The sequence below is a fragment of the Palaemon carinicauda genome, chromosome 24 (assembly GCF_036898095.1).
Source record: "Palaemon carinicauda isolate YSFRI2023 chromosome 24, ASM3689809v2, whole genome shotgun sequence".
NCBI classification, from domain to species: domain Eukaryota; kingdom Metazoa; phylum Arthropoda; class Malacostraca; order Decapoda; family Palaemonidae; genus Palaemon; species Palaemon carinicauda.
The window spans coordinates 76,208,291-76,230,104 of NC_090748.1; the positions used below are offsets into that span (position 1 = coordinate 76,208,291).

The 21,814-nt window shown below is 45.2% G+C and overlaps 1 protein-coding gene across 3 annotated transcripts in view; it reads right to left on the reverse strand.

Annotated features, from left to right (window-relative positions):
* Hrs (Hepatocyte growth factor regulated tyrosine kinase substrate) overlaps positions 1-21,814 on the reverse strand; it is a 246,485-nt gene that overhangs the window by 160,532 nt on the left and 64,139 nt on the right. For all 3 annotated transcript variants that reach the window (XM_068348200.1, XM_068348201.1, XM_068348202.1), the window contains one exon: positions 3,636-3,785. In XM_068348200.1, the coding sequence (XP_068204301.1) occupies positions 3,636-3,785 (150 nt within the window). The remainder of the gene's footprint in view (positions 1-3,635; positions 3,786-21,814) is intronic.

Here is a 21,814-nt window from a genome sequence, read left to right on the forward strand (position 1 = left end):
TTGTAGAAACTTTTCACTGCTTGCAACAACCTTCCACCAACTCCATATAACCTCATCACATTCCACATTGCTTCCCTATCAACTCTATCATACGCTTTCTCCAGATCCATAAATGCAACATACACCTCCTTACCTTTTGCTAAATATTTCTCGCATATCTGCCTTACTGTAAAAATCTGATTCATACAACCCCTACCTCTTCTAAAACCACCCTGTACTTCTAAGATTACATTCTCTGTTTTATCCTTGATCCTATTAATCATTACTCTACCATACACTTTTCCAACTACGCCTAACAAACTAATACCTCTTGAATTACAATACTCATGCACATCTTCCTTACCCTTATATAGTGGTACAATACATGCACAAACCCAATCTACTGGTACCATTGACAACACAAAACACATATTAAACAATCTCACCAACCATTCAAGTACAGTCACCCCTTCCTTCAACATCTCAGCTCTCACACCATCCATACCAGACGCTTTTCCTACTCTCGTTTCATCTAGTGCTCTCCTCACTTCATCTATTGTAATCTCTCTCTCATTCTCATCTCCCATCACTGGCACCTCAATACCTGCAACAGCAATTATATCTGCCTCCCTATTATCCTCAACATTCAGTAAACTTTCAAAATATTCCGCCCATCTTTTCCTTGCCTCCTGTCGTTTTAACAACCTTCCATTTCCCTCTTTCACTGTCTCTTCAATTCTTGAGCCAGCCTTCTTTACTCTCTTCACTTCTTTCCAAAACTTCTTCTTATTCTCTTCATATGAATGACCCAATCCCTGACCCCACCTCAGGTCAGCTGCCCTCTTTGCCTCACGTACCTTGCGCTTTACTTCCACATTTTTCTCTTTATATTTTTCATACTTCTCTATACTATTACTCTGCAGCCATTCTTCAAAAACCCTCTTTTTCTCTTCCACTTTTACCTTCACTCCTTCATTCCACCATTCACTGCCCTTCCTCATGCTGTCTCCAACAACCTTCTTGCCACACACATCACTTGCAATCCCAACAAAATTTTCTTTTACTAACTTCCACTCCTCCTCTAAATTGCCAGTTTCTCTTACTTTCACTTCGTCATATGTCATTTTCAACCTTTCCTGATATTTACTTTTTACCCCGGTTTTATTAGCTCTTCAACCCTCACTAGCTCCCTTTTACATCCACCTACTCTACTCCCCCCCTCTTTTGCTACAACTAATTTTCCTTCCACCAAAAAATGATCAGACATACCATTAGCCATACCCCTAAACACATGCACGTCTTTCAATCTTCCAAAAATTCTTTTAGTTATCAACACATAATCCATTAATGCCCTTTCTACAACTCTTCCATTGGCCACTCTTACCCATGTATACTTATTTTTATCTTTCTTTTTGAAAAAGCTATTACTTATCACCATCTCTTGCTCAACACACATATCTACCAGTCTCTCACCACTCTCATTTTCACCTGGTACGCCATACTTCCCAATGACACCTTCTACCTCTCCAGCACCCACTCTAGCATTTAAGTCACCCATGACAACTACATAATTCCTTCTACACACTTAGTTAATTCATTCCAGAACTCATTCTGCTCTTCTTCACTTTTCTCACTACCTGGCCCATACGCACACAAACGCCCAACATTCCCTACCCAACCTAACCCTTACCCACATTAACCTAGATGATATCTCCTTCCATTCCACTACTTTACCTGTCATCCATTCACTCAGCAATAAAGCCACACCCTCTCTCGCTCTTCCCCTTTCAATCCAAGACACTCTACCAGACATTTCACCAACATCACTTCACCCTTTCCTTTTATCTTCGTCTCACACAAGGCCAATACATCCATCCTTCTATTCCTAAACATACTTCCAATTTCACATCTTTTACTCTCTATCGTACTACATCCACACACATTCAAACACCCCAAAACTAGAGTGCGGGGAGCAGTCACTCTCCCCCCAGCTCCATCTTTGTCGATGTCTCACAAGATGTAGATACAGGAGAGGGGGTTCCCAGCCCCCTCGTCCCGTCCCTTTTAGTCGCCTCTTACGACACGCAGGGATAACGTTGGCGCTATTCTAATTGTTTTTATGCCTCCGCGGCCACAGGGGACATCTTTATAAATGAGAAAGTTTAAGGCTTGAAATATCATTTAACTATTTACTTTTATAAAGCTTAATAGTGGGAATATCTTTGGAATAGAATCTAGGAACTGTAGAGGTTTTGAGTTTACTCTAGTTTAGGATTATCATTATTATTATTATTATTATTATTATCATCATTATTATTATTATCACTTTCTAAGCTACAACCCTAGTTGGAAAAGCAGGACGCTATAAGCCCACAGGCTTCAACAGGGAAAATATGCCCAGTGAAGAAAGGAAACAAGGAAACATAAAATATTTTAAGAACAGTAACATTAAAATAAATATCTCCTGTATAAACTATGAAAACTTTAACAAAACAGGAGGAAGAGAAATAATACAGAATAGTGTGCCTGAGTGTACCCTCAAGCAAGAGAACTCTAACCCAATACAGTGGAAGACCATGGTACAGAGGCTATGGCACTACCCAAGACTAGAGAACAATGGTTTGATTTTGGAGTGTCGTCCTCCTAGAAGAGCTGCTTACCAAAGCTTTTTTCTCTCTTCTACCCTTACCAAGAGGAAAGTGGCTGCTGAACAATTACAATGCAGTGGTTAACCCCTTTGGTGAAGAAGAATTGTTTGGTAATCTCAGTGTTGTCAGGTGTCTGAGGACAGAGAAGATAACATGAAGAATAGGCCAGACTAATCAGTGTATGTGTAGGCAAAAGGAAAATGAACCGTGACCAGAGAGAAGAATCCAAGGTAATACTGCCCGGCCAGTCAAAGGACACATTAACTCTCTAGCGGTAGTATCTCAACGGGTGGCTGGTGCACTGGCCAACCTACTTCTTTTGAAAAGAGACTCAGGTGGTTGATAAATTTTGTCAATTTAGATCGTTACTTTCCTGTCTCTTTCACCAGTTTGAGTCAGCAATATGAACATCAGGAGCCTTTCATGGAAAGAAATAGAATAATCTGGTTCAAATTTAGGCTGAAAGGCAAGGAATTTATGACACATTTTTGCTTATATAGTTGCCATTGGCTGCTGGATGGTTTGATTCTTCCCAAAGGTGGAAGAATTTTAGGAGAAAATAGGAAATTTTAATTTTGGGGGTAGGTGTTGGAATTTAAAAACCTTCCAGAGTGAAGCAATATGAACATCAGGTGAATATAGATATACTACATCTTAAAGTGAAAATTTTTTAAAATTTGCAATGACTCACAAACATAGTTCCAAATAAAGAAGATAGCAGCAATTTAGTACAAGGTTCCCAACAATGCCCTTGTAAAATTCATAAAAACATTAAAACCTCCCACAATACCATGTTGTGTGGCACATAAAAAGGGTCATAATGAGGCCCAAAAATATACTATTTTTTTCTAGTTTTAATAAACCTACGATCCATAAAGGTGAATAATAATTAAATGAATTACCATTTTTCAATGACAGAACATCCAATATTCTTTTATAGAAGCATAATGCTAAGGCCAAACAATGCTTAATTGTAGCCAAAGAGTAGTTGTAGTTAATGCTACGTACCTTGCGACGTATCATTGTGAACTGAGAACGGCACCGGTGACAGCATTCTCCATCGGCCCAATCAGGAGCCCTATCAGCAGTGAACATAGCATCACTCTCAATTACAGTTGGCATGTGATACCCTTCAGCCTTTAAAATATTTACAGTATCCTGAAAAAATATAAATGCTTGTTATGACAAGTTAATTCAAAGTTCGCTTCTCTGTTTATCAATACTGTAGGTGGATATAAACATGAAATTCAGAAAACTAAAAGGTACACCATAGTACTGTATTGTACAATAAAGCAGTAAACTTTTTTTTACACAAACATTATTTCCATACATCTCCTGTAACAATAAATCAAACTCGACTCTTACAGAGCTGGTCATAAAACACAATTAGAATAAAATATGGAAAAACATCACTGTGAGGGAAGAAAGTATACAATAAAAAAGGTAACACAATCTTATGCAATGTCATCACTGTAAACAGACCATAAAGTGAAATTCAACTTTTACCTATAAAGCATATTGGCATTCCAAACATCTAATATGACAAATTCTATGATAATTTGTATTTTTCCCTAACTAATATATACCTAGAGTTATTTATTTGGATTATCTTTCGGCAAAGCTGGAAGGCAGCCATTAGACTTGAAATGCGAGGTGGTAACCCTGCCTAACCGCTTGTGTGGGTAGGCTGGGGGTGGCTGGGCGGTACCCACCCACTTCTATATATACTCTCACAGCAGTGAGGTACGTCACTTTTGATTGCAGGCAGGACTTCTGGGGGACAGGTGATGGCGGGCCAATTTATATAAATAACTCCAGGCTTGTATTAGTTAGGGAAAAACACAAATTATCTCCGAATTTTTCATTTGTTCCCATACTAACAAACCTTCCATAATTTATTTGGATGACTCATTCTTAGGTGGGAGGAAGTCCTAAGTCTGGTATGGACATTGACCCAGTTTTACCTAGTACAGTATATGACTGTGGTCAATGGAAAACTGACACCTCACTGAAATATACAAAGCGAGTATAATAGCGGCCTGTGCAATTCAGTGTAAGAGAGATTGTTGTCTTGAATGAACACCTGAGTATATATAGGAAAAACAAGATGTATCCAATTGCTTACCTCACAGAAAGCTATGGGGATGTGGACAGTATATAAATTCATAACTTATACTAGGCTACACAAGGAAAGTGATAATTACCTGCAGAGGTTGAAGCCAGCTTTCAGATGAACCCATGGTGCTGTACCCCAGGGGAGGGGAAGATAAAGAAAGGAAAAGCCAGACATACTCTCATTCATCCCAGTTTTAAAACGGGTAACCAATGTGCTCGACCAAATGCTACTTGTCCATCAAGGAGCGTGACATATTCTTAAACCACTTGTTGAGCAGCCACCACAGGATTGATAGTGAATGTATAAAGTCTCCACTGGGTCACGTCTTTCAAGTAATGGGCTGTGAAAGTAGTTTGTCTCTTCAACACGTCCGCTTGGAGTACTTGCACACTAAGAAGTTGCGTTTGAATGCCGAGAAAGTGCTAATCCCCCTGACATCATGGGCTCTAGGTTGGCGAGCCAGAGGAGGATTGGGAGCCAAGGCTCTTTCAATCACCTGGCGGATTAGGGAGGAAACCGAGTTTTTAATGATCCTCCTCTTTACTCTCCCTGAGCTTACAAACAGAGGTGTTAGTCGGGGCCATGTTGCTAGTGTGTTTAAGATAGTATCTCAAACTCCTCACTGGGCATAGTAACAACTGATCTGGGTCATTGGTTACAGAACAAAGACTTGCAATCTGGAAGGGCCCAAATCTATGATCCAGTATTCCCGGATTTTGAGTCTTAGCAATGAAATCAGGGACGAAGCTGAGTGTCACTTCCCCCCATCCCTTTGAATGGGCGAAGTTATATGAGAGGCCATGAAGTTCACCAACTCTCTTTGCTGAGGCTAAAGCGAGAAGGAAAGCTGTCTTCAAAGTAAGGTTTCGGTCAGTTGCATGGTGCAATGGTTTATAGGGAGGTCCTTTTAAGGATCTCAAGACGCGAACCATGTTCCAAGGAGGAGGCCTAATCTCTGACTGAGGACAAGTGATCTCATAACTCTGTATGAGTAAAGAAAGATCCAACGATGAGGAAATGTCACCTCCTTTCAGCTTAAAGGCAAGGCTTAAGGCCGGGTGAAAGCCTTTCACCGCCAAGACAGAAAGAAGCTTTTCCTCCCGAAGGTATACAATGAACTCCACTATTACTGGAATAGTGGCATCGAGTGGATGAATATTCCTTCCACGACAACAACCCACAAGACTCTCCATTTAGCCTGGTAGACTGAGACTGAGGACTTACGCAAGTAACCAGACATTTTCTCCCCAACTTGTCGTGAAAGCCCTTCTGAGAGAGGAGACGCTGGATAGTCTCCAGGAGTGAAGTCGAAGCGACTGCACTGTCCTATGAAAGAGGTTCGTGTGTGATTGTTCGAGTAGATCTGGTCGTGGAGGAAGCTCTTGCTTTAAATCTACTAGAAGTTGCAGAAAGTCCGGAAACCACTCTGCGTGATGCCATAGCGGAGCTACAAGGGTCCTCAATAGATTTTTAGATGCTCTGGTCTTGTTGAGCAGTCTTCTTATCAGACAAAACGGGGGAAGGCGTAAAAGTTGATGCTGTGCCACTGATGTTGAAATGCATCTTGCCATAAAGTCTGAGGGTCTGGGACTGGAGAACAGTACAGCGGAAGCTTGCTGTTCAGAGATATTGCGAATAGATCTACAGCCAGGAAACCCAACACAGTCCGGACTTTGTTGGCTATCTGACGATTCAAAGACAATTCAGAGCCTACTATCTGAGTCGCTCTGCTCAGATTGTCCACGAGCATATTCCTCTAGCCGGGAATGAAGCGAGCTGATAGAGACGCCGATTGTTCTTGTGACTGTCTGAGGATCTTTACTGCAAGATGGCATAGAAGCTGCGAAAAGTTAGACTCCTCTCATCTCTAGAAGATTTATGTGCTGGTACTTTTCTGACTCTGACCAAAGGCCGGAGGTCATGTGGTGCAGTAGGTGAGCCCCCCACCCTTCTTTTGATGCATCTGTGAAGAGCATCAAATCCGGAGGGAGGACGAGAAGATTCTGGCCCGGTCGAAGGATTTCGTCTGCCATTCACGAATTCAAATGCGTCATCTGGTCCTGAGTTTTAGGAACTCGAGTGTCCGGTAAATCGGAGTGTTGGTTCCACCCGGACTTCAGCTGCCATTGCAGGGATCTTATCCTAGGGCAGCCGTTGGACCTAGACAGATGAGAGGTTAGGTGGCCTTGCAGACTCAAGGCCGGAAGGGCTTTTTTTCCGAGGATGGGTGCAGCCCCTTCTCTCAGTCTGTGTACTCTTTCGTCTAATGGGAAGACTTTCTCTTGGACGGTGTCTATTATCATACCGAGATATACCAGCCTTTGGAAAGGATGCAGCAATGACTTCTTGTGGTTTATCAGGATCCCTAGATCCTGATAAAACTCGAGCAGCATATCTGGGTGACAAAGAAGGGTCATCTCCGAGTCTGCCAGTAGTCCAGACACCTGATAAGACGGATGTCGTTCCTGTGAGCCCAAGATGAAACTAGGGTGAACACACTGGTGAATACCTCAGGAGCTGTCGCAAGACCAGAGCATAGAAGCATAGATTGGGATCTGGAAGTGTGTATCCTTCAGATCCAATGTGTACATGAAATCTCTTGAATGAACCGCTTGAATGACCGTGTCTGCCATCTCCATTCTGAACTGAGTCTGTTGCATAAACTTTTTCAGAGGAGAGAAATCAATGACTGGTCTCCAGCCTACAGTCGCCCTTTTCACTAGAAAAATTTAACTGTAAAAGCATGGGGACCCGTACGCAACCTCTTCCTTCTTCAACATGGTCTGGACTTCAGCCCTGAGGGGCAGCTCCTTTGCGGAGCCTTTCGCATAGAAGCTTAGATGTACTGGATCCCGAGTAAGAGGGGGGAGAGATTGAATGAACGAGCGCGACACCCTGGGGCAATCACTTCAACCGTCCAGGGCTCTGCCTCGTGAAGCTGCCACCTCTGCCAGCGGCGCTGTAGGCATCCTCCCACAGGTGGTAGGTGAAGAGGAATGCCATTCCTAATGGGAGTGACCACCTCAGCCACCTCCCTTCTTTCCTCTGAGGGACTTGGTCCCTTTCTGGCCTATGGATGGAAAGGGCCGATTAGACACCTTTGAAGGTCCCGAGGACCTAAAAGTTGCAGGGTGAGAAGAGGAAGGTACTTGCTTAGTATGAGATGACTGGGAAGGTCTACCACAGGGCCTTGATGTCATGGCCCTATGGAGGAGAGAATCGTTTGACAATTTCCTCCATCACTCAGCAGGCCTCTCTATCTCCTCTGGGATGAAGAGAGAAGAACCCTCAAAGGTGGACTTCCTCAACTGGGAGACTTCCACCTTCGGTACGTGCTTGTGGAATTTCCCGATGACGGTATCCCTTCTCTTGAGTATAGCATTTGCCCACAAGTTGACAACGTGGTGCAAGAGGAACTAGAGTTTGGGTATGCCGACAACAGGAAAGACTCCAAAGTCTTACTGGCAGACTCCTTCGAGAGATCGTGGGAGCGGACCATGAAGCCAAAGGATCCTAGCCATAGATCAAGCCACGAAGCAGCCTGCATTGCGTACTTTGCGCAACTCTCTATGTTCAGGAGCTCAACTGCTGAGAGGGAGGCAGTCAGAAAAGAGAGGGTTTGAGTCGGGAGACCCTTCGTTAGAGACTCTACTAAAGGGTCGAGGGACACGGTGAAATGAGGTTCCCCTTCGAACTCATAATACTTCCTTTGTAGGACAAAAGGAAGTGGACGAGACTGGGAGGAGGAGCCTGCCCTCAAGGAACTATAAGTTCCAGCTATCTGGGTGATAGCTAACTTAAATTGGCTGTCAAACCTTTAGACCAGGGCAAAGCGGCACTGGACCTGGAAGGCTTCTGGGTCTCGAATATTTCATCGAGAACCATATCCTTACCCTCCTGGGTGATGGAACCAAGAGTAGGCAGTCTATTAACAGCCCTTGGCCCTCAAGCAAGCAAGGATTTGCCAAAAGGTGTGCTCTGACTCACTTCTCTCTCGTTTAGTGGTAGTTCAGACTAGCCGCCTTTGAAAGATTCTCATCATCGGAATCCAAGGGGTCATCCACCTCCAGGCTCACGTCCAGAACTTGGGGTAGGTCTGGGTCATCAACCATATCATTACAGAGACGCGCCACAGGGGACCTTCTCTGTGCCTCAGCCATATGCGCTTCCCTTGCCGCAACGTTCTTGGGTTTCGCCTTGGTGTCCTTCGACTCGCTACGCACAGGACGTTTCTCCGTGGCCTTAGGAGGGGGAACTTGCAAGGTTTTCGAGGCACCCGAAGAAGCTTTGGCAGTAGAAGTTGAAGGCTCCTTCTCTGGAGGAGGTAAGGAAATTGGACGCTGGTCCGGAGGCACTACCACAATCTCTTGAGGATTAAAGGGATGGATAGTTATCGGCCTGTGAGAGCCTATATCCCTACTTGCCCTAGGGTGGATGATGTCAGCATGAGGTGGAGTTACACCTCTCATCCTTCTCTTCTGCCTCTTAGTCAAGGTTTCCCTTGCCCTCACTGAGGTAAAGGGTAGGTTGGTCATGTAAGAGTCACAAGATTGAGGACCTTCGACACGTGCTCGGAACGGAGGTGATCTGTGAGCCATGTCCGACGTTGATCTCCTTCTAGGACCTAGACTCCCAACGGACGAACTCGACGAAGATTTCAAGGGAATCCTAGGGGTAGCTTTAACTGGAGCAGTTGGAGGTTGTAGCAGTAGAGGAGCCACAACCAGAGACTTCTGCAGGATGGTGAGAAAAGTACTTTCCTCGCGGAGCAAATGTTTTCATGTTGACCAGGCTGACATGAGTCTTTTTATAGTTTATATATGACATATCTATTTTTGACGTTAATATTTTATATAGGACATATCTGTTTTGACTTTGTTACTGTTTTTAGAATGATTTATTGTTAATTTATTCTCATCATTTATTTATTTCATTATTTCCTTTCCTCACTGAGCTATTTTTCCTTATTGGAGCCCTTGGGATTGGAGCATCTTGCTTTTCTAACTAGGGTTGTAGCTTGGCTTGGCTAGTAATAATAATAATAAAAAGTTCTGCCTTCTAGGTAAGCCCTGGGCTTCTCTTGGAGGTCTAGGAGAATGCCCCTTGGGGGGAACTCTAGAAGGAGCCTTAGCCGATGCAGGAGTGTGTCTCTGTGGCAGAGGAACACGTTCCTTCGATGGACAAGAAGAACGGTCCGGAGAATGAGAACGTCTGCGAACCTATTAGGCGGCTACTAGAAACCCTCTGGAAAGGGTATCGGCCTGCTGCTGGAGGTAGTAGAAGCTAGTGGCGAAGGTGTTGGTGCCGCACTTGCTCGCGGTTCCGACACATCTACTCATGAATTGCTCCAGAAATCATCGATTTGCTCGTGAAATCATGAGATTCGCATGCAAAATCGCAGGTTTCACGTGTCAACGGACGCGATTCATGAGCAGAAGTGCTCACAACAGGAGCATTAGGAGACACACTAGAAGAGGAAGGTCTTACGCCTTCCTGCTGCCACAGAGAAGCACCTACGTCCGACGAAGTGGGCAGAGAAGGCCTCCGAGTAGGAACAACCCTGGGCGTTGGAGAACACGTCACAACGGGACACGTTTCCAAGCGTCGCATAGGCGAACGCTTTGCTAATACTCCCCAGGCAGTGAAAGGCAATGGGGGTTTAGCCGGACACCTGTCTGAGGGGTGGTCCTTCTCATGATCATGTTCGGTCCGAGGTCGTTTGGGAGAAGGTCGGGTTGGGGGGCAACGCGCTGATAGACTGCACGAACGCCTACCTCTACCTCTAGTCGAGGAATGTCTAGACCTTTATTGTCATTCACGATTGTGAACGACAGTTTGTGAATGGGATCATCTAGCTCTCGTTCAAGAACGGCATGAGGGTCGTGATTGCCTAGCTCGCAAACGTGAGGGTCGGCCTCGCGAACGTGAACGTTGTTCTCGTGAACTGTGCCCTCGCGAGCATGAATGCCGCCATCGCGAATAGGAGCGTCAACCTCGCAAGCGCAAGTGCCGTTCTCATGATCTAGATAAAAGACATCTAGAATGTGAGCGTCTGGACCTAGGTCTAGACAGTACTCATGATCGTGCAGAGCGCAATCGCGAGACTTCTCGTGAAGAGGAACGCCTTCGAGGAGAGCGTTGAGACCAGAGGTCACAAGAGTGCGAAGCTCTAGAGCATGAACGCCTTCCAGAAGAAGAGCGTTTGGATTGTGACGACCTACGATCCATATCAGAGGGCTGGGTGTTCGTGTCACTCCGGGGTCACCAATGTGGCAAGCCAAGAATAGGTTGTGACTCAAAAGCGGATGAAAGCAACTGAGTGAGTTTATTACATAACATCCAGTTTATATATACATCAATTGCAGGCAAAAAGGCCATAACATATAACAGGCTGTTTCCTGTTCAACCAACAACGATTTTTGTTAACATTTAACGGTGAGAAAAACAAACTAGTTGATTCAGGTCATTATCAGTGCGAGGGGAGAGCGAAGATACAAAGGAGGCTATATACAAAAAAGAGAAATGTCGTTACTATGTACGATCGTGTGACACACGGTTAGTACATCTTCCAATCGTCGCGAACGGCAATCAGAGGAAGAGTATCCAGAGGGGCGAGGCAATGGCGATGCTCGTCCTTTCACACTGCTGGTGGTAGGACCGCTGGTCCCCGGATGATCAACACCTGCAACCGGTGGGTTCCTCTAAGAAGAAACAAAAGATTGGAGGTTACAGGACGACGAGGTCCCAGGATGGCAGGAGGGTTCATCGTCAGCAGGAGGCCGTTAAAGAGGCGAACGCGAGTGATCACCTCGTTGGGGCGTGGAAGGTCCAGGAGAAGGCAAAAGGTGGAGTTCCCACAGTTCTAAAACGTGAGATGTTGACGCCTCTGGAGAAGGGTCCTTCCTTCTGAAGCAGACACAGAAGTTCTTCCTTCGTAGCAGGTCCAGAAATCATTAAGGTCGGCCACACCTGCAGAACATCTGCAAGGGAGAATTGCTCCCCCCCGCCTGGAGGTGAAGGTGCTCCTCTAGGGGAAGCAACAAACCCCCCCCTAGTACCCCAGGGTTGCCGAGGAGTTAGTCAGTCTGCGCTCCTACTCTATCATCCCTCGGAAAAGTGCGAGCAAGAAGGAGCTTTTGAAAGAAATTTTGGGGTGCGGGAAGAAGACGACCGCACTTTCCTCGCCCCTGAGAGAGAAAGGTCGTGCTTGGCCTTCTTCTTCCTGCTCCGTTCAAATTTCTCCCATTGGGAGGCAGGCCACTCTCTACACTCTATGCAGGGCGAACCCTGCTTGCAATGATGCCCTATGCACGAAGGACACAGAGTTTGGGTCGGTCTCCAATGATGACACGAAGGTACCGCACGCGGCACCCTAGTGTCATGGACAGGTTCGCATAAAGGCAATCAAAGAGAAAACACGCACACCTGAAAAGAAAGATATCAAAAAGTCCAATGACAGTCTGGGGAGAGAGAGGACACGTCCGATCTTTACCAAGCCAAAAGAAAAAAGTGACGTACCTCACTGCTGTGAGAGTATATATAGAGGCGGCTGGGTAACCCACAGCCACGCTCAGCCTACCCATTCAAGTGGTTAAACAGGGTTGCCACCTCGTATTTTAAATCTAATGGCTACCTTCCTGCTTCGCTGAAAGATAATTCAAATAAATAATGGAAGGTTTGTTAGCATGGAAACAAATCTGATAATAAATACTCTAACATTTAATTTCTAAGTCTAATAATCTAATAATATAAACCTATATTTAAAAATGACATTAACTTTACTCCTAAATGAGGGAGTGAAAACAATGGACAGCAACTAGTGAATGTCCTCATAAATGGTAGAAACTACCACTTGATGTCTTATTCAATGCAACCTTCAGTACATGAGGTTCAGATGAACATTATAAAGAAAAAAATGTTTCAACAGTTCTATAGGTAGTAAGATGGCCACGGCACCAGCCATACGTTGATATACTACTGCTAGAGTTACTGGGTCTTTTGACTGGCCAGACAGTACTACATTAGATCCCCTCTCTGGTTACAGCTCATTCCGTTTTGCTTACACATACGCCGAATAGTCTGGCCTATTCTTTACATATTATCCTCTATCCTGATACACGACAACACTTGAGATTACCAAACAATTCTTCTTCTTACAATGGATTAATTACTGCCAATTGCTCAGTGGCTACTTTCCTCTTGGTAAGGGTAGAAGAGACTCTTCAGCTATGGTATGCAACTCTTCTAGGAGAAGGACACTCCAAAATTAAACCATTCTTCTCTGGTCTTGGATAGTGCCATAACCTCTGTACCATGGTCTTTCACTGTCTTGAGGTAAAGTTCCCTTGCTTGAGGTTACACTCGGGCACACCATTCTATTGCATTTCTCTTTCTCTTTTTTTTTTTTTTTTTTTTCATTTTTATAGTTTATATATGAAAGATTCATTTTAATGTTGTTACTATTCTTAAAATATTTTATTTTAATTTCTAATTATTTTCTTGTAGTTTCCTTATTTCCTTTCCTCACTTGGCTATTTTCCCTGTTGGAGCCCTCGGGCATATACCATCCTGCTTTTCCAACTAGGGTTATAGCTCAGCAAGTAATAATAATAATAATAATAATAATAATAATAATAATAATAATAATAATAATAATATCAAGTCATTACTTTGGTTACAAATGAGGTCCTTCAAAGTAACAAGATCCACACCAGGACCACATCCACACTGCCATTAGGAGTTATGGACAGATGGGATCCTCTCTTTGGAGCTAAGGCTGCTTCAATAGTAAAACATTTACACTTTATTCTTTAGTACAAGATATCTCAGACTTTAAGGCTACTAAAAAGTATATATGATTCCACTGAGGCTCTACTAAATCTTTCTGTAATTCCCTTCAATTCTATAAGTGAAAATTCTTCATTCTCTACAAGCAACTGCTCTGCGGGCTTGATCAATCAATCTAGGAATGATTCAATACTACTTCTGACTGCTTTCATATATGGAAAATCACCTGTATCAGTACTTTATCAGAATACAACTCCAAAATCTTTAACAACCTTTAAAAAAGGAATTTCCTATGTTTCTCAATGTTAGGAAGATGGCTGAACAAACAGTAAATATTATTTTTTTGTTTTTCATTAATTATTTTGCTATTAATATTTGGCCAAAACTTTCCCTGTTTAAAATGTTCCTGGGAAAGGTGATATGCCATGGGTAGGAGCCAAACCCCTACCAGCACTTGATATCCCATAAAGTGGAGCAACACCAACATTCCACTTGACGCCACATATATAATATTTGTTATACAGTCTCACCTGTTGATTTAACCATGTTTAAAAAACAGGTAAGCAAGGAATTTAACCTTCCTACCAACTCCACCAAAGAGAAATCTACACATTAATCCTTTATTTTGAAGTAAATAATTCACTTTCAGCAACTGTGCTAATATCAATCTGTTTTATAGGTACTTTGCTATCACACAAAGAGCTTAAAATCAGAAGCTGTTGATGTACAGGGTTTGGTTTAAAGTTCTTTCAAAAGACAAGTTCTAAATGACTCCTCTAGTGCAAAATAGGTATACGCTTTGTTACCCAAAAGTAAAAACATTCGTAAAAAAAAAAAAAATAGGCCCAAGCTCTGCATTGGAAACTGGCATAGCCTGAACCACTAAAGGTGGATTTCCACGTCCAAAGTATATTGAACCTCAATAACTCTCTGTACAAGCAATACAGGCAGTTCTGACATTCCTGATTGATGAAATTCCAACATTTTTCCATATTTCTAATCCTACAATCTATTAAACTACTTAATTCAGATTTGGGGTCCTCTTTTAAATCAATAATACCAAACACTTCTATATTTTGAATCCCCAAACTACATTACTAATCTGACCTATGCAGAGATAAGCTTAGGTAACACCCAAAACAATTATTTACTTTTCTTTTCCTTGCTTTAACTTCCTAACCTTTTGCTTTGGTTTCAGTTAAAAGTAACTAATCAGCCATAAACTAGTTGGATAAAATGTTATTTTTATTAGTAAAATAAATTTTTGAATATACTTACCCGATAATCATGTAGCTGTCAACTCCGTTGCCCGACAGAATTCTATGGAGGGATACGCCAGCTATCACAATACTAGAAGGGGGTGTACTTACCAGCGCCACCTGTGGCCAGGTACTATAGTACTTCTTGTTGACACCTCCTCAATTTTTCCTCGGTCCACTGGTTCTCTATGGGGAGGAAGGGAGGGTCGATTAAATCATGATTATCGGGTAAGTATATTCAAAAATTTATTTTACTAATAAAAATAACATTTTTCAATATTAAACTTACCCGATAATCATGTAGCTGATTCACACCCAGGGGGGTGGGTGAAAACCAATGTACAAGATTAAAGGATAGCTAAGTATCCCATATTTCATATAACAGTTATCTCAAATAACAATGAAATAATAAGTACCTGGTAAGGAAGTCGAATTGAACCGTTACTCTGCCTCTTTTTTAAGTTCGTCTTCCTTACTGAGCGCAGCGTTCCTCTTGGAGGCTGAATCAACCCAAAGGTGCTAAAGTATATAGGGTTGCAACCCCTACTAAAGGACCTCTACAAAACCTCTAACCCAGGCGCTTCTCAAGAATGAATAGACCACCCGCCAAATCAAAAGGATGCGGAAGGCTTCTTAGCCTACCGTAACAACCATAAAAACAACAATAAAAGCATTCAAGAGAAAGGTTAAAAAAGGTTATGGGATTAAGGGAATGTAGTGGCTGAGCCCTCACCTACTACTGCACTCGCTGCTACGAATGGTCCCAGGGTGTAGCAGTTCTCGTAAAGAGACTGGACATCTTTAAGATAAAATGATGCAAACACTGACTTGCTCCTCCAATAGGTTGCATCCATTATGCTCTGCAGAGAACGGTTTTTATTAAAGGCCATCGAAGTAGCTACGGCTCTTACTTCGTGGGTCCTTACCTTCAGCAATGCAAGGTCTTCCTCCTTTAAGTGAGAATGGGCTTCTCTAATCAGAAGCCTTATATAATACGAAACCCCGTTCTTGGACATGGGCCTCGAAGGTTTCTTGATGGCACACCATAAGGCTTCTGACTGTCCTCGAATAGGTTTAGACCTCTTAAGATAATACTTGAGAGCTCTGACAGGGCAAAGAACTCTCTCTAGTTCGTTACCTACCATGTTGGAGAGGCTAGGTATTTCAAACGATCTAGGCCAAGGACGTGAAGGAAGTTCGTTCTTTGCTAGGAATCCGAGCTGAAAAGAACATGTTGCAGATTCGGTCGTGAAACCAATGTTCTTGCTGAAGGCATGAACCTCACTGACTCTCTTAGCTGTTGCAAGGCAGACGAGAAAAAGAGTCTTGAGGGTAAGGTCCTTGAAGGAAGCTGACTGGAGAGGTTCGAACCTAGGTGACATAAGGAACCTTAAGACTACGTCTAGGTTCCAGCCTGGAGTGGATAGACGACGCTCTTTAGACGTCTCAAAAGACTTAAGAATGTCTTGAAGGTCCTTGTTGGAAGAAAGGTCCAAACCTCTGTGGCGGAGAACTGAAGCCAACATACTCCTATACCCTTTAATCGTAGGGGCTGAAAGGGATCTCTCATTCCTAAGATGTAGAAGGAAGTCAGCTATTTGGGTCACAGAGGTATTGGTAGAGGATATTGAATTGGCTCTACACCAGCTCCGGAAGACTTCCCACTTAGATTGGTAGACTCTACTAGTGGAAACCCTTCTTGCTCTGGCAATCGCACTGGCTGCCTCCTTCGAAAAGCCTCTAGCTCTAGCGAATCTTTCGACAGTCTGAAGGCAGTCAGCCGAAGAGCGTGGAGGTTTGGGTGCAACCTGTCTACGTGAGGTTGACGTAGAAGGTCCACTCTTAGAGGTAGAGTCCTGGGGATGTCGACTAGCCATTGAAGTACCTCTGTGAACCATTCTCTTGCAGGCCAAAGGGGAGCAACCAGCGTCAGCCGTGTCCCTTCGTGCGAGATGAATTTCTGCAGAACTTTGTTTATTATCTTGAACGGTGGGAATGCGTAAAGGTCGAGATGGGACCAGTTCAGTAGAAAAGCATCCACATGAACTGCTGCAGGGTCTGGAACAGGGGAACAGTACAGCGGAAGTCTCTTGGTTATGGAGGTGGCAAACAGATCTATGGTAGGTTGACCCCACAAGGTCCAAAGTCTGTTGCACACACTCTTGTGGAGGGTCCATTCCGTGGGAATGACCTGATTCCTTCTGCTTAGGCGATCTGCTGAGACGTTCATATTGCCCTGAATGAACCTCGTGACCAGAGTGAGGTTTAGACCTCTTGACCAAATGAGGAGGTCCCTTGCGATCTCGTATAGGCTCCTCGAATGGGTCCCTCCTTGCTTGGAGATGTAAGCCAAGGCTGTGGTGTTGTCTGAGTTCACCTCCACCACTTTGCCTAGCAGGAGGGACTTGAAGTTCAACAGGGCTAAATGAACTGCTAGTAGCTCCTTGCAGTTGATGTGGAGTAATCCCTGTTCCTCGTTCCACGTTCCCGAGCATTCCCGTCCGTTCAAGGTCGCACCCCAGCCCGAGTCCGATGCATCTGAGAAGAGATGAAGATTGTGGGTCTGAATAGCCAACGATAGGCCCTCCCTGAGAAGGAGATTGTTCTTCCACCACAGGAGAGTGGTCTTCATCTCTTGGGTGATTGGGATAGAGACTGCTTCGAGAGTCGAACCTTTGTCCCAATGAGCTGCAAGATGGAATTGAAGAGGGCGGAGGTGGAGTCTCCCTAGCTCGACGAACAGGGCCAGTGATGAAAGGGTCCCTGTGAGACTCATCCACTGTCTCACCGAGCAACTGCTCCTCTTCAGCATGCTCATGATGCACTCTAGGGCTTGGCTTATCCTGGGGGCCGATGGAAAAGCCCGAAAATCCTGACTCCGAATCTCCATTCCCAGGTACACAATGGATTGGGAGGGAATGAGCTGAGACTTTTCTATGTTGACTAACAGACCCAGTTCTCTGATTAAGTCCAAAGTCCAGTTGAGATTCTCCAGACAGCGACGACTCGTGGAGGCTCTCAACAGCCAGTCGTCTAAGTAGAGGGAGGCTCTGATGTCCGATAAGTGTAGGAATTTTGCTATATTCCTCATCAGATGAGTGAACACCATAGGAGCTGTGCTTAGGCCAAAACACAGGGCTTGGAATTGGTAGACAACCTTTCCAAAAACGAATCTCAGGAAAGGTTGGGAGTCTGGATGAATAGGAACGTGAAAGTAGGCATCTTTCAAGTCCAACGAGACCATCCAGTCCTCCTGCCTGACCGCTGCTAGGACCGACTTCGTCGTCTCCATCGTGAACGTCTGCTTGGTGACATACGCGTTGAGCGCGCTGACGTCCAGCACCGGTCTCCAACCTCCTGTCTTCTTGGCCACAAGAAAGAGACGGTTGTAGAAGCCCGGGGATTGATGGTCCCGGACTATAACCACTGCCTTCTTCTGCACAAGTAGCGACACCTCCTGGTGCAATGCTAGCCTCTTGTCCTCTTCTTTGTAGTTGGGAGAGAGGTTGATGGGAGATGTGGTCAGAGGTGGTTTGAGGCAGAATGGAATCCTGTAACCGTCCCTCAGCCAACTGACAGACTGGGCGTCTGCACCTCTCTTCTCCCAGGCTCGCCAGAAGATCTTGAGTCTGGCTCCTACTGCTGTCTGGAGATGCGGAGAGTCAGTTTTTTCCTTTAGATGTCTTGGAGCCTTTCCTAGACTTGCTCCTGTAAGAGTCTGGACGGGAGCTTCCTCGGCTGGGGGCTCTACCACGAAAGGGCGGTATGAACCTCGTAGCAGGGGTATCAGCCACTGGGGAGCGATAAGTCTTGGGGACTGAGGTAGCAACCTTAGACTTACGAGCCGATGAGGCTACAAGATCGTGTGTGTCCTTTTGTATCAGGGCAGCAGACAAGTCCTTAACCAGCTCTTCGGGGAAGAGGAACTTCGAGAGCGGAGCAAAAAGGAGTTGTGACCTTTGACAAGGTGTAATGCTGGAGGAAAGGAAGGTACACAGCTGTTCCCTTTTCTTCAAAACCCCTGATACAAACATCGACGCAAGCTCACCAGATCCATCCCTAATGGCCTTATCCATGCAGGACATTAATAGCATGGCAGAATCCTTGTCCGCAGGAGAGGTCTTCTTGCTGAGGGCCCCCAGGCACCAGTCTAGAAAGTTGAACATCTCAAATGCTCTAAATACTCCCTTCAGTAAGTGATCAAGGTCTGAGAAGGTCCAGCAAACCTTAGAGCGCCTCATTGCAGTTCTCCGAGGCGAGTCTACCAGACTTGAGAAGTCAGCCTGGGCAGAGGCAGGTACTCCCAAGCCTGGTGCTTCTCCTGTGGCATACCAAACGCTCGCTTTCGAAGTGAGCTTAGTCGGAGGGAACATGAAAGAAGTTTTGCCAAGGTGTTGCTTAGTCTGCAGCCACTCCCCTAAGATCCTTAACGCTCTCTTAGAGGACCTTGCTAGGACTAGCTTAGTATAGGTGGACTTAGCTTGTTGTATGCCCAGCGAAAACTCAGATGGCGGAGAGCGGGGAATAGCAGAGACAAAGTGGTCTAGGTAAACCTCCCTAAGCAGAGCCAAGACCTTACGAAAGTCAATAGACTGTGGAGAAGGCTTGGATTCATCCACGTCTGACGAGGGATCCAGGTGTGCCGCCTCATCATCAGACGCCTCATCACCAGAGTGTAGCGAAGAGATCGGACAAGAATGCTGAACAGCAGAGTCAGAACGAGTAGGAACAATATTAGTGGTTTCCTCTTCAAGTAACTGTTGAGGGAAAACCTGAGGCTCAGACTGCAAAGGCTGAATAAAAGACGAAGCAGAAGGAAGGCGCATGGGTGGAGGAGGCTGACTCCTAGCATGAGTGGTTGAACCCAAGGGTAGCGCTTGCTGAGCGGTTGGCGGAAGCGGAGTAGCAAGTTCCTGTTCCTGTGGTGTGAGCGGAGCGCGATGAGGTAGAGGCAGCGCAGAACAAGGTAAATGTCTCGCAAGCTGAGGCTCCTGAGGCGCAAGGCTAAGGTGTAGTGGAGCTTGCCTTGTGGAGGGTTGAGCTCGCTGCAGCGAGAGCTGAGGAGACTGACTCATGGACGGGAGAGGTTGTTGTACCTCAACCGAGTGTTGCACCACTGGTGGAGCAGCAAGTGGAGGCGGAGGAAGAGAGGTATAATCCTCCTGATCCCATTGTAAAGGTTGCCTTAAAGAAGGCGGAGGCTGAACACCACTGGGAACAGCAAACTCAGAACGTGGCTCAACCTCGTACGCCTGGCAGGTGGTACTGCGATCAGGCGGAGCGAGCGCAGGCGGAGCGAGCGCAGGCGGAGCGAGCGCAGGCGGAGGGAGTGTAGGCGGAGGCGGAGGCGCAACACTCTCAGCCCGACACTCACGCATCAAGTCCGAAAGCTGTGCTTGCATGGACTGTAGTAGAGTCCACTTGGGGTCGGCAGAAACTACAGTAGGCTGAGGTAAAGCCTTAACAGTCGAGCTCTGTTGTGGCAGAACCTTACTCCTCTTGGGCGGAGTGCAGTCGACAGATGACTGCGGCGAGTCAGAGCTGAGCCAATGACTGCAACCTGGCTGAGCACTCGCGGACTGGACTCTGCGTTTAAGTGGTCTCGAGACCTGAGACCAACGTTTTTTCCCTGACAGTTGATCAGCGGACGAGAAAAAGACGGGCTCAATCGTCTGCAGGTGGGAGTGACGGTCTTTGGAAGACACGCCCGCAACCACCGAGGATACTTCTGTGCGCCTAACAAGGCCTGCCGAACCCTTATGCCCTTCGACATTGCTTCTCCCCTGGGCTTGGGAGCTTGCAAGAGGTCCCGGACTGGGAGGACGACTGGCTCGCACAGAAGTATCCTCACGCACCACACTGGCACTGACACTAGCACTTGGCACTGCACTGACACTAGCACTCGTCACAGCACTGGCACTAATTCCACCCACTGCACTCTTGACCTTAAGTTCCTTGACTTCGGCCATCAGAGACTTATGATCACTTACCACTGACTCTACTTTATCGCCTAAGGCCTGAATAGCACGCAAAACAACAGACATATCAGGCGGAGGGCAAACAGTAGGTTCGGGGGTAGCCACTACAGGGGTAGGAAAAGGTAGGGGATCATGAGGTGAGGAAAAAAGTGAAGAGTGAGAAGAACTCCTCCTAACTCTACCTCTCTCTAACTTAGTTGAATATTTCAAAAGACGGACAAATTCCAGTTCCGAAAGTCCGGCGCATTCCTCACATCGATTTTCTAACTGACAGGGCCTGTCCCTACAGTCAGAACAAGCGGTGTGAGGATCTACCGAGGCCTTCGGAATACGTCTATTGCAAGACCTACATCGTCTATGGGAGGGGGCTTGCGAAATGTCAGACATCTTGAATCCAAAGAGTTAGCCAAAGGGGGTTCCAAAATCAAGCAAAAGATCGTTAACCGTTAATCAGGACTATATAAAAGCTATCTAGCTAATATAAGAAGGTTTCCAGTAAAGCGACAGCCGAAATCTGAGAGAATACTTCACCAATTAGCCGTGAAAATACTCGAAGATCATAAGCGTATCCCAGAACGTCTTGCCGGAAGCACGACAGAGGAAAAATTGAGGAGGTGTCAACAAGAAGTACTATAGTACCTGGCCACAGGTGGCGCTGGTAAGTACACCCCCTTCTAGTATTGTGATAGCTGGCGTATCCCTCCATAGAATTCTGTCGGGCAACGGAGTTGACAGCTACATGATTATCGGGTAAGTTTAATATTGAAAAAAGGTACACTCAGCTCATAATACAAATACGGAAAGCGCAAGTCCTTGAAACAGTACACATTTCAAAAGGATCCACTTTCACCAATAGGAGATTATTCAATCTGCATTCTGTACAAAACCTCATCATTGTCATCTCCTCCTAGGCCTATTGACGCAAAGGGACTTGGTTAGATTTTGTCAGTCGTCTCCATCTTGAGCTTTTAATTTAATACTTCTCCATTCCTCATTTACTACTTTGCAATTCATAGTCCTCAGCCATGTAGGCCTGGGTCTTCAAAC